The sequence below is a fragment of the Schistocerca piceifrons genome, chromosome X (genome assembly GCF_021461385.2).
Source record: "Schistocerca piceifrons isolate TAMUIC-IGC-003096 chromosome X, iqSchPice1.1, whole genome shotgun sequence".
Lineage (NCBI taxonomy): Eukaryota > Metazoa > Arthropoda > Insecta > Orthoptera > Acrididae > Schistocerca > Schistocerca piceifrons.
The window spans coordinates 411,700,901-411,713,892 of NC_060149.1; the positions used below are offsets into that span (position 1 = coordinate 411,700,901).

The 12,992-nt window shown below is 42.6% G+C and overlaps 1 protein-coding gene across 3 annotated transcripts in view; it reads right to left on the minus strand.

Moving 5' to 3' along the window:
• Positions 1-12,992, minus strand: part of LOC124723048 (conserved oligomeric Golgi complex subunit 2) — an 83,088-nt gene that overhangs the window by 7,002 nt on the left and 63,094 nt on the right. For all 3 annotated transcript variants that reach the window (XM_047248228.1, XM_047248229.1, XM_047248227.1), the window contains one exon: positions 12,225-12,405. In XM_047248228.1, the coding sequence (XP_047104184.1) occupies positions 12,225-12,405 (181 nt within the window). The remainder of the gene's footprint in view (positions 1-12,224; positions 12,406-12,992) is intronic.

A 12,992-nucleotide genomic window follows, 5' to 3' on the forward strand; every position in this document is an offset into this window, starting at 1 on the left:
TTCTCTAAATCCTCGCACAAACGAAAAAATGGCTGACATCGAAATAAGTGTCCAAGGAATAGAAAAGCAACTGGAATCACTCAATAGAGGAAAGTCCACTGGACCTGACGGGATACCAATTCGATTCTACACAGAGTACGCGAAAGAACTAGCCCCCCTTCTAACAGCCGTGTACCGCAAGTCTCTAGAGGAACGGAGGGTTCCAAATGATTGGAAAAGAGCACAGATAGTCCCAGTCTTCAAGAAGGGTCGTCGAGCAGATGCGCAAAACTATAGACCTATATCTCTTACGTCGATCTCTTGTAGAATTTTAGAACATGTTTTTTGCTCGCGTATCATGTCATTTCTGGAAACCCAGAATCTACTATGTAGGAATCAACATGGATTCCGGAAACAGCGATCGTGTGAGACCCAACTCGCCTTATTTGTTCATGAGACCCAGAAAATATTAGATACAGGCTCCCAGGTAGATGCTATTTTTCTTGACTTCCGGAAGGCGTTCGATACAGTTCCGCACTGTCGCCTGATAAACAAAGTAAGAGCCTACGGAATATCAGACCAGCTGTGTGGCTGGATTGAAGAGTTTTTAGCAAACAGAACACAGCATGTTGTTATCAATGGAGAGACGTCTACAGACGTTAAAGTAACCTCTGGCGTGCCACAGGGGAGTGTTATGGGACCATTGCTTTTCACAATATATATAAATGACTTAGTAGATAGTGTCGGAAGTTCCATGCGGCTTTTCGCGGATGATGCTGTAGTATACAGAGAAGTTGCTGCATTAGAAAATTGTAGCGAAATACAGGAAGATCTGCAGCGGATAGGCACTTGGTGCAGGGAGTGGCAACTGACCCTTAACATAGACAAATGTAATGTATTGCGAATACATAGAAAGAAGGATCCTTTATTGTATGATTATATGATAGCGGAACAAACACTGGTAGCAGTTACTTCTGTAAAATATCTGGGAGTATGCGTACGGAACGATTTGAAGTGGAATGATCATATAAAACTAATTGTTGGTAAGGCGGGTACCAGGTTGAGATTCATTGGGAGAGTGCTTAGAAAATGTAGTCCATCAACAAAGGAGGTGGCTTACAAAACACTCGTTCGACCTATACTTGAGTATTGCTCATCAGTGTGGGATCCGTACCAGGTCGGGTTGACGGAGGAGATAGAGAAGATCCAAAGAAGAGCGGCGCGTTTCGTCACTGGGTTATTTGGTAACCGTGATAGCGTTACGGAGATGTTTAATAAACTCAAGTGGCAGACTCTGCAAGAGAGGCGCTCTGCATCGCGGTGTAGCTTGCTCGCCAGGTTTCGAGAGGGTGCGTTTCTGGATGAGGTATCGAATATATTGCTTCCCCCTACTTATACTTCCCGAGGAGATCACGAATGTAAAATTAGAGAGATTAGAGCGCGCACGGAGGCTTTCAGACAGTCGTTCTTCCCGCGAACCATACGCGACTGGAACAGGAAAGGGAGGTAATGACAGTGGCACGTAAAGTGCCCTCCGCCACACACCGTTGGGTGGCTTGCGGAGTATCAATGTAGATGTAGATGTAGATCTAAAATTACTCTAGGCCTCTGCAGTATCCAGGGCAGCAGACAGTTAAAACTCTGGATTTGGGGTTGCACTTGCTCTAAATGGAATGACTCCAGCTTATGATGCATGCGGATTCCAACTGGCATTGTGGCTCATGGACGGTTGGAGAAAAGGTGTTCCAGAGGCGGACAAGCAACAGTATAGTATGTGGGTGAAAACTGAGCTGTGAGGAACTTACATTGCTGACGCACCATGAAGAGCTGCCACAAGATGGTGAGTGGCAGTTCCTCACCCTCAGCACAGAGACTTGCTATGGGACTGATCCTACAAGCCCCCATGGCCAGCTGAATCCCCTCATATGAACAGCGCCAATGATCTTAAAATAAGCAGACCTCGCCGATCCTTACACCATGCACCCATGGTCTGGCCATGAACACATGAAAGTCCCATAAACCTGGAGAAGATGTACCCTGTCCACTCCCCAAGACCTGTGCCCATGGCATTTTATGATGTTCAGTGCCTTGAGGGTTCTCGCAGGTATGTCAACCACGACAATTTGGAGTAAAAAATGAGGCCCAGAAACCACACTCAGTTTCTAAAATGTAGGATGGTGTCCCTCTTATGCAAGTCAGGTAAATTAAAAATATGACGTGAACAATTAAAATGCGCATGCGTGTGTGCCGCCCCCCCCCCCCCCCCCCCCCCCACACACACTGATGGCTCACTGTTGCAACACTGGAGGAGGAACAGTAAAACTGTCCACAAATAAGGAGCACTGTACAGGACATCTTACCATAAACTTGACACAGTTTATGGCTATGGCAAGGAAGGTGACATTTAAAACACTGCCTTGAGGGACACCATTTTCCTGTTCCGAATCACTGGACAGTAAGTCACCAACTCAGGTTGCTGAGACAGAAAGGACCATAGGAAGATGGGGACACGGCTACAAAAGCCCCATTGTGTTGCACGAGAATACTGTGTCTCCAAGTAGTGTCATATGCATAACAGATATCAAAGAATACAAAGAATATGTCAACATATTGACATTTACATAGGAAGGACTGTCGAATAGCCACCTCTAGTAGCGTCAGGTTGTCGACAGCGGACCAAAACCTCCAGCACCACACTGAGAGTGGCTAAGGAGTTGCCAAATCTCTAACCACCAAATGAGATGACAATTAACCATTCGCTCCAGGGCCTTTCCCACACAGCTCGTTAAGGCAATACTTTTGTAACTACTTGGAGATACTGGTTTGAGAAGAGGTATCCGAATTCCCTCCCTCCATGAGTTGGGAATGTTACCTGTCTGCCACATAAGATCAAAAATTTGAGGAGGACTTCCTTTGATGCCACTGGCAAATGTTGAACCATGCAGTAGTGGATTTGGTGCAGTGTCACAAGTCTCAGACAGTGCTGATTCCAGTTCCCAAATGGAGAAAGGGGAGTTGAAGGACTCAGAATTACTGGATCTGAAGTCCAACTTGCCCCTCTCTCCAGCCACACTGTTTTGACGAAACGCCTGATCCTGGCTTGCATTAGCAGTAGTTTTTGCAAAATGCTTGGCCAGCACCTGAGTGATGTCTCCAGGTGTTGTCTGGAGACATCCTTGTCCCAGCACTGCTGCTATTGGTAAGCGAATGTGTTTACCAGAAATTCTCCCAATGGCTTCCAATACTTTAGTAGAACAAGTAAAATGGTTGATAAATTATAGGAATGCTTGCCATTACCACTTCTTGCTCTCCTTAATAATGTGAAAGGCTCTGAGGTTGTCTGCGTCGGTCGGCACTTAAACTGTCCGAGAGCTACATGCCCGTCCTGGATTGCAGAACAGCACTCATCTGTCCACCAAGGAACAGTTTGCCTGCTATGATGACATGAACACTTTGGGATGGATAGATCAGCAGCACATGTGTGATGTGGTCCACCCATTCCTGGAAACTGTTCAGTGTTCAAGCACAGCCAGCAGGCTGAACAGCACCCAGTTAACCTTGCTGATCATCCATTTTGATGGCTTCTGTTCAATTAACCCTCTGTCCATTAGGTGGATCCACAGTCAGACATGGTCAATGGAATGAAAGTCTTCAGTTGTTTCCCACTGTGCTGAGTCTGCACACGCTGGGGAGCAGAATGAGAGGTTGATGGCTGAGGGTGACCCAGTAGCAGCCAAGAAATGAGTGGGACTGCTTGTGTTGAGGATGCATAGCTCACAAGGTCCTTCAGACTTGGCCCCTGGGGCTATTATAGTTTGAGCCCCGTAATACAGTGTGGGTATTGAAATTACCCAGTAGGAGAAACAGATAGGGGAGTGGGGAAGCGTTCAATAAGGCCCACAAGAGCTTCAGAGTCTATTGCATCCTGGAGAGGTAAAGACAGGGAACAGATAGCGACCTTCTGATCCACATGAACTACAACAGCTACTGTTTGTAGGTCAGTAACCAAGGAGACAGCAGAGGAATGGTGTGTTTTATTGACAAACATAGGAAGATCCCTCTTGGTTCCATCCCCAGTAATATCCTTTTGGTGGAGAGCATAGCCCCGTAGCTCAGAGCACAGGGGCATCAGTGGCTCTTGAAATACGTTTCCTGTAAACACAAGCACAGGGACAGTGCCTGTGCCAGGAGTTTCAGCTCCTTCACATGAGTCCCGAACCCATTCATCTTCCACTGTAGTATGGTGGGGAGCCCACAACAGATGGAGGTTCAGCCTTTGGGCAAGATGGTTGCTCCAGGCAGACTTCACAGTCCATTGGCTCTGAAGCAGAATCAGCAGAGCATCAAGTCAAATGACACTGACATCTGATTTATTGTCTGTTCTTGTCTGTTGTAGAAGCTACCCATTTGCTTTTGTTAGACTGGAAGGGTTTTGGAGGAGGTATCGCAACAGTGGTGGAGGCAATGCGATATTTTTTACTGGGCTCTGCCTTTGGAGGTACTGCAATGTATGCAGTTGTGGCAACTATCGCTTTAGCTGATGTTCTCTGAGGGGCTATGGGCTCTGAAAGAACTGCATCTTGATACGTGCACTGAAAAACACAGGTACTAGTGCTGACACTAGCAACCTCCATTTGTGTAGAAGCACTGGCTGTCAAAACAGGCTTTTCAAGGGCAAAGCAAAAGATGTAGTGAATGGGGGAGGCTGCATGACCTAACAGATCTTCTTGGTCTCTCCATATGGGAAGCATTACCATGTCTTAATCTCCTGCAGCTTCCATTCTTCATGGAAGACACTGCAAATGCTACTCCGGACAAGACAGGATGATTCCCAGAGCAAGTTACACATTTTGGAGGGGAGGAGAATCCAACTTCATCATGGGTTATCTTGCCACTTTTGTCACAAGTGGTTTCACCCTTACATCCTACAGTGGTGTGCCCAAGGTGCTGCCACTGAAAACAGCGCACTGGTTTGGGGACATATGGCTGTATGCTTAGATGAACGAAAACTGCCTTGATATGCTCTGGGAGTTATATGCTACTGAATGTAAGGATGAAGGAATCAGATTTTATGAGATCCCCATTCACCCTTTTCAATATATTTTGCACATCAGTGACCCCCTTCTAAACCCAATCATCCTTCAATTCCTCCTTGGGAATGTCGAACAGATCTCTACAGGTCACAACACCTTTGCTACAGTTCAAGCTATTGTGGAGCTCCATTTCTATGGCATATTCCCCAAGGGACTTAGCTTTCCAGTGATTGGTGACTTGTTGGGAACTTGCAGTTGCAACCAACAGCATGCAATTACACAATCACTTCACTGATTTCAGAGTACCTGTGACACCCTCTAAACCTTTCTGAATATAAAAATGTGAAACCTTCCCAAAGCTGCTCTCTTTTCACTTCACAATCAAAAACACATTCTGACCAGCAGTGTGCATTCTGTTATTATGTACTAAGGAACTCTGTATAATATCTGAGTCAGGAGGATTGGTTACACAAGCCCTCTTGTTACATTGGGTGTTGGTACTTATTAGTGGTCCACCCTTTCCGCATGGAGGAGGACGAGAAAATTTTGAAGGATACATCTTGGTCTCGCTATCATGTAGGGAAATAAAAGTCCACCTAGACAGAGCCCCATGTGCCTAGGTAAGCCTTAAACAAATGAGGCTCTGTAGTTTCCCCAGAGGTTGCCTACTAATGGCTGTTACACCTCAACAGCCAAGCATCTCATCGATGTGCAGCATACCTTGAGGCTGAGGGTTTTTTTATAGAGATTTTTACAATCCTCACAATCCGGACAGTCAAGCCAAGACCTCCTTTCCTGAGACACACCCACACTGTAGAATGGTTGCTGAAGCATGCCCAGAGCTTACGGTGACAGGGGACCGGTGGTACTTACCAGTCCCCAGCTCAGGAACCCTGGGGTTGTCAAGATGTGGATACTAACTGAATTTCAAGCTCACACCCATCACAGCTGGTACATTCATGTGATAACTGTGTTCCATTTCTCTGGTTCTTGCCCTGGCCATTTCTCCCATGAGAGACATTTGAGTCTGCACATTGTGTTGGTGAAAATTGTGTTCACGCAGGTGAATACTCAGCAATGAAGAAGTGACACTCGGTTTTGTGTTCTATAATTACTGGAACAGTTGTAGAGCATTTACTTTTTGGGCGGGTCACCACTACAGAACCTATTCTCGTGCGCTGTTGTATTTAGTGTTACCATATCAGCAAATGACTAATCTATTATATTTTGAGACCATTCAGTCGTCCATGTTGTAATTTAGTTATTTGAATAAACCTGTTGTCTTTCTTAAACCCCTGAGAACATTATTCATTGTGCAGTACACAACATGCCTGTCCTCATGTCCTCAACTTCAGTTAAATTTTTGTGATTATTTTATTAAGTTGGGTAGGGATACTTTCCAACAAGATTTAAACTGCTGTGTTTGATTCCAATACAAATTTCACGTACAGCGGAAGAGGTACAGAAACTGAAATTGGAAGGGCCAGTCAGACACCAGGATGAGAATGTCCCACCTATTGTGACACAACAGATATATGTATAATGAATTTTACCTCCTGAAGATAGGTATTGTACAGCATTTCTGTTCCATAATTTCTTAGTTTTCTCAATCAAATTTTCCTTTTGTTTTTATCATTTTGTTAAAAACAATATTATTTTGTTAAAAACACACACACACACACACACACACACACACACACACACACACACACACACACACACAAAATTATTTATTATTTTTACTTTTTGTGTAATTGAAGCAAGTGTACCTATGACTGCCATTGCAATAAATATACACTGACTAACAAAAAGGGGAAGCGCCCACAAGACGTGATCAGATGTAAATGTAACTTCATATAAATTCACACCAATGGCAGGTATGTGAATGATCAGAGTTGGAATTCTCTGAGACACGTAGAATGGCCACCAGAGTGCACTCGTGTTGTTCATGTTTTAGTGTTGTTACCAGGCCTCATAAGATATATGAAGGGTGTGAACAGCGTCAGATGTTGAGTGATCACTGTGAAGGACACAGATATGCTACATAATTGTGTGAGACAGTATTGTCAGCACCCGCCAGAGTTTAAAGGGGTCCTAATTGTGGGTCTCCATTTGGCCAGCTGGCTGAATCATACAATATCCAGATTTGTGGTGCATTCGGATGAGACAGTGGTCCAATGTTGGAATGCACATGAATGTGAGGGCAGGCATATTAATTGTCACGTTTCCAGCCAACCATATCTGACCACTACAAGGGGGATCACCATATTGTGCACTAAGAAAAGCGTAGCCCCTTCATATCTATGCCTGCCACTTGAGAACAAGTAACGGACTCCCAATTTGAGAACACGTAACGGACTGCCTGCAACGTTTTGTGTCATCCCAAATCATCAGAGACTAGCAGCAGCCAGACTATGGAATTACCATTCCATTGGTAGGCTGCCATTAACACCACAACACAAAAGGCTATACTTAGTGTTGTTGTGGTCAGGAAGCATGGACTGCTGATGAATGGTGTCACATTGTAGTCTGCACTACCCAGGATGACCACTGTCAATGAGTACGGCAGTGACCTTGGGAGAGGTTCCATTCTTCCAGCATTTTTAAGAGTCACAGTGGTGTTACTTCTGGTGTCACAGTGTGGGTGGCCATTGGGTATGACTTCAGACTGCTGATGGTGTGATCGTGGGAACTCTAACAACATGCATTACATCACGGGCGTCCTACATCCTCATGTGTCAACCATTATGTGACAGTATTGTTGTGCCATTTTTCAACAGGAGAATGCTCGTCACCGCATGGACTGTCTGCACGATGTTGAGGTACACTTTTGGCTAGCACAATCCCAGCACCTGTCATCAAAAGAACACATGATGGACCAGCTTGGATGTCACCTCCATTCCAGTGACAGTATTCAGTTACAACAGTTGGCTAGCTTGCCTCAGGAGAGGATACAATGGCTTTATGACAACCTTCCCAACTGAATCAGTGCATGCATCTAGGCCAGAGGGGATGCAACATCATGTTGATATGTGGACTCATACTGCCAAGTTCTTAGTAAATGTGACTAAGTTTTGTAATCACTGAAATAATATCACATACTCTCTCAACCTGTGAAGCTTCATTTTGTCTTCTTCTCCCCTTTTGGGTGCTTCACTGTTTTTGTCAGATAGTGTACATTTCATTATGCTCTTTCTGTTCCACTGTCACAAGGCCAAATCGACAATGAACATCTTAATTTTGTTTCTACCTGATAATATTCAGAATGATTACTTAAAATAAAACTGAAAAAGCAGAACAAGTGGCCCACACACAAACTTTGAACAGCAAGACTATAGACCAAGAGTATCAAAACATCAAACATTGTTCAGTATCTTATAGAGTGGAGTATGAATTTTTACACCCATACAATTGTTATAATAATTGTTGAACTTGTCCTTAGGCCCTACAGAATCCTATATTTTTTGCTGGATATTATTACATGCAAAGCCAAGGATTACAATCTTATTAAAAACTCAGATACCTGAAGACCTACTCTGTGACCAGATAGTCTTGGTCGGAGAAGCTATCTTTGAATTTAAAAATGGATTACAAATATTTATTGCAGTCAAGACTGCTTCTAATCCATTTTTAAAGTATTTAGGCAGACCCCTATTTTTCTCCATGAGAAATGTTCTCAAAAATTACTTTCTTTGAATGTCATAGTTGTACTCCGTTTGTGAGAATATGACTATGGAATGCTTAACTTCTGCCGTATATGGAACTCTGACAAGGTCCAAGCCAGGAGTATGTAATCATCTCAGAAAAAGGCTGTGGTGCTGCAGATTGCTGTTTTCACTGGAAGGACAAAAGAGCTGAAGACTGTGCGTCATCTACGGTGGTGTGACAGGTATTTGCTGGCATGCAACATGCAGGTCCAATGTTGTAATCTAGCCTTGTGCCAGAATGTGTAAATCTGGAAGTCCCCCCCCCCCCTTCCCCCCTCCGCCCCCCCACACACACACAAAAAAAGAAGAGAATATTGTATATAAATATGGTAATGGAGTGTTCTAGCAGAACACAAGTACTTCAGGAACGAATGTATCATCTTACTAAATAAAAGAAGTGTTGAGTTGTCAATAGGCACATAAAAAAGATTGAAAAATTGGGTCATGTATGAGGTAAAAGCTTGTAGGGGGACTGAACAGAGATCAGGAGGTGGAAGGATCAAACTTCCTTGGCAGTAACATCAGCAATTTCATTTCTCTGGATGACTAAATTTCCTAGGACTCAACAGAAAATTATTTCCTTTTCTTACCCCTATAAGAGAAGGATCATATCTTGTACCATTCTATCTGATGAACAGCCTAAGTTTTATTGGGAGTGATGCAGCATAGCTCTGTTTATCTGCTTTTGCCACAATTCTGAATCATACAATAACATATCAACTTGTGTCATCAGAAAAAGACTCCTATTGTCTTCTCAGTACGCTATGCCACACTATTCAGTAATACTTAGTGCATGGCCTGTGAACTTGAGCTATGTCAACAGTCTTTTTTTTTTTTTTTTTTTTTTTTTTGGGTACCGTTTAGCCACACCACGGCCGCAGATTTCTTAGTGCTAAAGGCCTAAAAGCGATCGATATTCATCGTGAGATCTGTGCAGTTTATGGAGAAACATTATGAGTGATGGAATGGTAAGAAAGTGGGTGAGAGCATTTAAAGATGGCCGCACAAATGTGCATGAACAACGGAGTGGGCGTCCTTTGGTCGTTAACAAAAGTTTGGAGTAGGAAGTGCACAATAAGGTGAGAGAAAACAAACGCTTTACGATTTCCTCCTTGCAGGATGACTTTCCTAATGTTTCTCGTAGTGTTTTGTATGGCATTGTGACCAAGCACTTGAATTACCGACAATTGTGCACACATTGGGTACCGAAAACGTTGACAGATGTTCACAAAACCAAACATTTAGACAGTGCATTGACTTTCCTTGAGCAGTACCACAATGACGGTGATGATTTCTTAAGCCAAATTGTTACGAGCGATGAAACATGGGTGGCCTACATCACACCAGAATCAAAGCAACAATCCACGGAATCACAGCATTCAGATTCACCCAGTAAAGTGAAGTTTAAGCAAACAATTTCTGCCCGGAAAATCATGTGCACAGTTTTTTGGGACCGAAAAGGAGTATTGCTTGTGGAATTTCTGTCTCGTAATGAGACAATGAATGCAGCAGCTTACTGTAAGACATTGCACAATCTGCGCCGTTTGATTCAGAACAAAAGACGTGGTAAGTTGAGCAAGGGCATCGTTTTGCTGCAAGACAATGCCCGTCCGCATGTGGCGAATCAGACCAAAGATCTCATCACATCTTTTCGATGAGAAACTCTAGGTCATCCTCCGTACAGCCCCGATCTTGTGCCCAGTGACTATCATCTGTTCCTGCACTTGAAGAAAAACCTAGGCGGTCAGCATCTTCAAGACGATAACAAAGTCAAAACAATGGTGATGCAGTGGTTAACAAGTCAGGTGGCAGACTTCTAAGACGAGGGTATTCAAAAACTGGTACAATGTTATGACAAGTGCCTCAATATTGATGGAAATTATGTAGAAAAGTAGATTAAGGTACAGGCTTTCATGCAAAAATAATTTTTTACCTGGTTATTAGTAAATAATGAAAAATACCAGTTATTCAGAACTAAAATACTTGTATTGGTTTTGACTGGTCAGTTTTTCCTGTCCCTAGTTTGGGTTTGGCAACTGCCTGGAGAATGTTGCCTGCCATCATGTGTAGTGTAAACAGTGATGTACACAGGAAGTGACGTTTCGGTATGGGGATATTTTTTATGATTATGGTGTAGTCCCCTTACTGTGCTTAAGAAAATGATAAACGTGGAATGATATGAACACAATAGAGGAGGAACAGTTTGGAGAATACGATTGTTTGTATCAGCAAAACAATGCAGTCTACTGTAAAGCAACATCTGTGAAGCAGTGGTTTGTAAACAATAACACTCCCAAAATGGACTAACATGCCCAGAATCTTGACCTTAGCCCAATGGAACACCTTTGGGATGAGTCAAAATGTTGACTTCATTTCAGACCCAAGAGTCCAACACACTACTTGCCCTGGGTTTTGGCTTTTGAGGAATAATGGGCTCAGCAGACATTCAGATACCTCACTGAAAGTGTCCCCAGAAGAGTTCTAGCTGTCATAAATGTGAAGTGTGGATATCCAATATCAGTGTCCACTAATAGGTGTTCATGTACTTTTGCTCATATAGTGTATCTTTTATGGTGGTTGAAGATTGTCTTGAGCCTAGGAAACTTCTGCCACATGTTTACCATGTCTGACTATTCTTTTAGAGCTGTGAATTTATCTTACAAGTCCCTCAATGATATGTTCATAAAGAACCTTCAGTTAACTCTGTCTATGAACTTCTGCAAAAGATGTTTTGTTGTCTGCAAGAAGCAAGCAAAATTGTCATTTTATTATTTTTCTATGAAAAATGTAAATTTCTTTGGTAACATATGCAAAATTCCATTGAAGCAGCTGTGACACCGCAACTGCACTTACACTGACTTTCTGGACAACACGTACAATTTTATTCAAATATTTATTAAAGCATATAACTGGTATTTGTCAACTTGTTATAGTACCTCTTCCCTTACTGTTTCTACCATTAAATAATACCTGACAACTCTAAAAATTCAGCAGTTTATTGTAGTAGCACTCTAACAGTTGAAATCTTGAGTGGAGGGATAGCAGGATTATCTATAATGTTATTTCTCCTCAGACTATCCATCTCTGCACACAATGCTTCCTTGGAAAAGAAGGCACACTCAGATGTATCAAAAGTAAGCTGTTTACATTTGCTGAATGTAAAGAAATCTGATTCGTCTTCAAAATGTCATTTCCACAATGCATTGTAATTTATCAGTCACGGGCTATACATAATGCTACACCGGACTTATCATCATGCTTTCTCGATTAGTCAGCTTCCAGCAGTTTGAACAAGCATCTCCTCCCTAAGCCGTAAGCATAGTTACCAAGCACCATGTTTGTTCTGTCACATTGTCAATTTCATCAGAAATTCCTTGATTCTCAATGCATTAAGCAGAATTAATGGCAAGCATGGTTTTGTACTTTAACAGTTTGAAATGACCTTCATTTTGCTGTTTAATAAAGTTATGATGTCACATCATTGTACTCCTTTGATAATAATTACCTCTTCACAGAAAGTCCTTACATCAAGGGCAAGCTGTAGTCTGATTTTATCATCATCACCAATTCCTCTTCCCTCAACAAGATTTGCTGATGTAGATCTATCTCTAATTTTCTTCAGCCGACGAAGGCTTTCTTCAGTTTTCTGCACGGATGTTAACACATCACTGACAGCTATAAAATATCTGAAACATAACAGTGTAAAAGAGATGAAATATGGCAACTTCCTAAGAAAACAACAAAAAAATGAATAAATTTAAAAAATTACAGATCAAAGTCCATCCACTGGCTATGTATTTTATCATCTCTACTAATTATAGTCATGAATGTTTTATGTCCTTGGGTCTGGCATGAGAAAGAACAGTAAATAATACAAATTATAAAAGAAATGGACATCTTATATTAAAATTAAGTTATTCCTTGAGTAGGTTTTTCATTGATGAAAGATTATAAGTTTGTGCTAGAGCAGAATTTCTAGACTGACATATGATCTCGAAGGTCAAGAACTGCCTTATCTAAGCATACATTATCTGATCAAAAGTATCTTGGCACCTATTAGTGTACATTAATATACACTCCTGGAAATGGAAAAAAGAACACATTGACACCGGTGTGTCAGACCCACCATACTTGCTCCGGACACTGCGAGAGGGCTGTACAAGCAATGATCACACGCACGGCACAGCGGACACACCAGAAACCGCGGTGTTGGCCGTCGAATGGTGCTAGCTGCGCAGCATTTGTGCACCGCCGCCGTCAGTGTCAGCCAGTT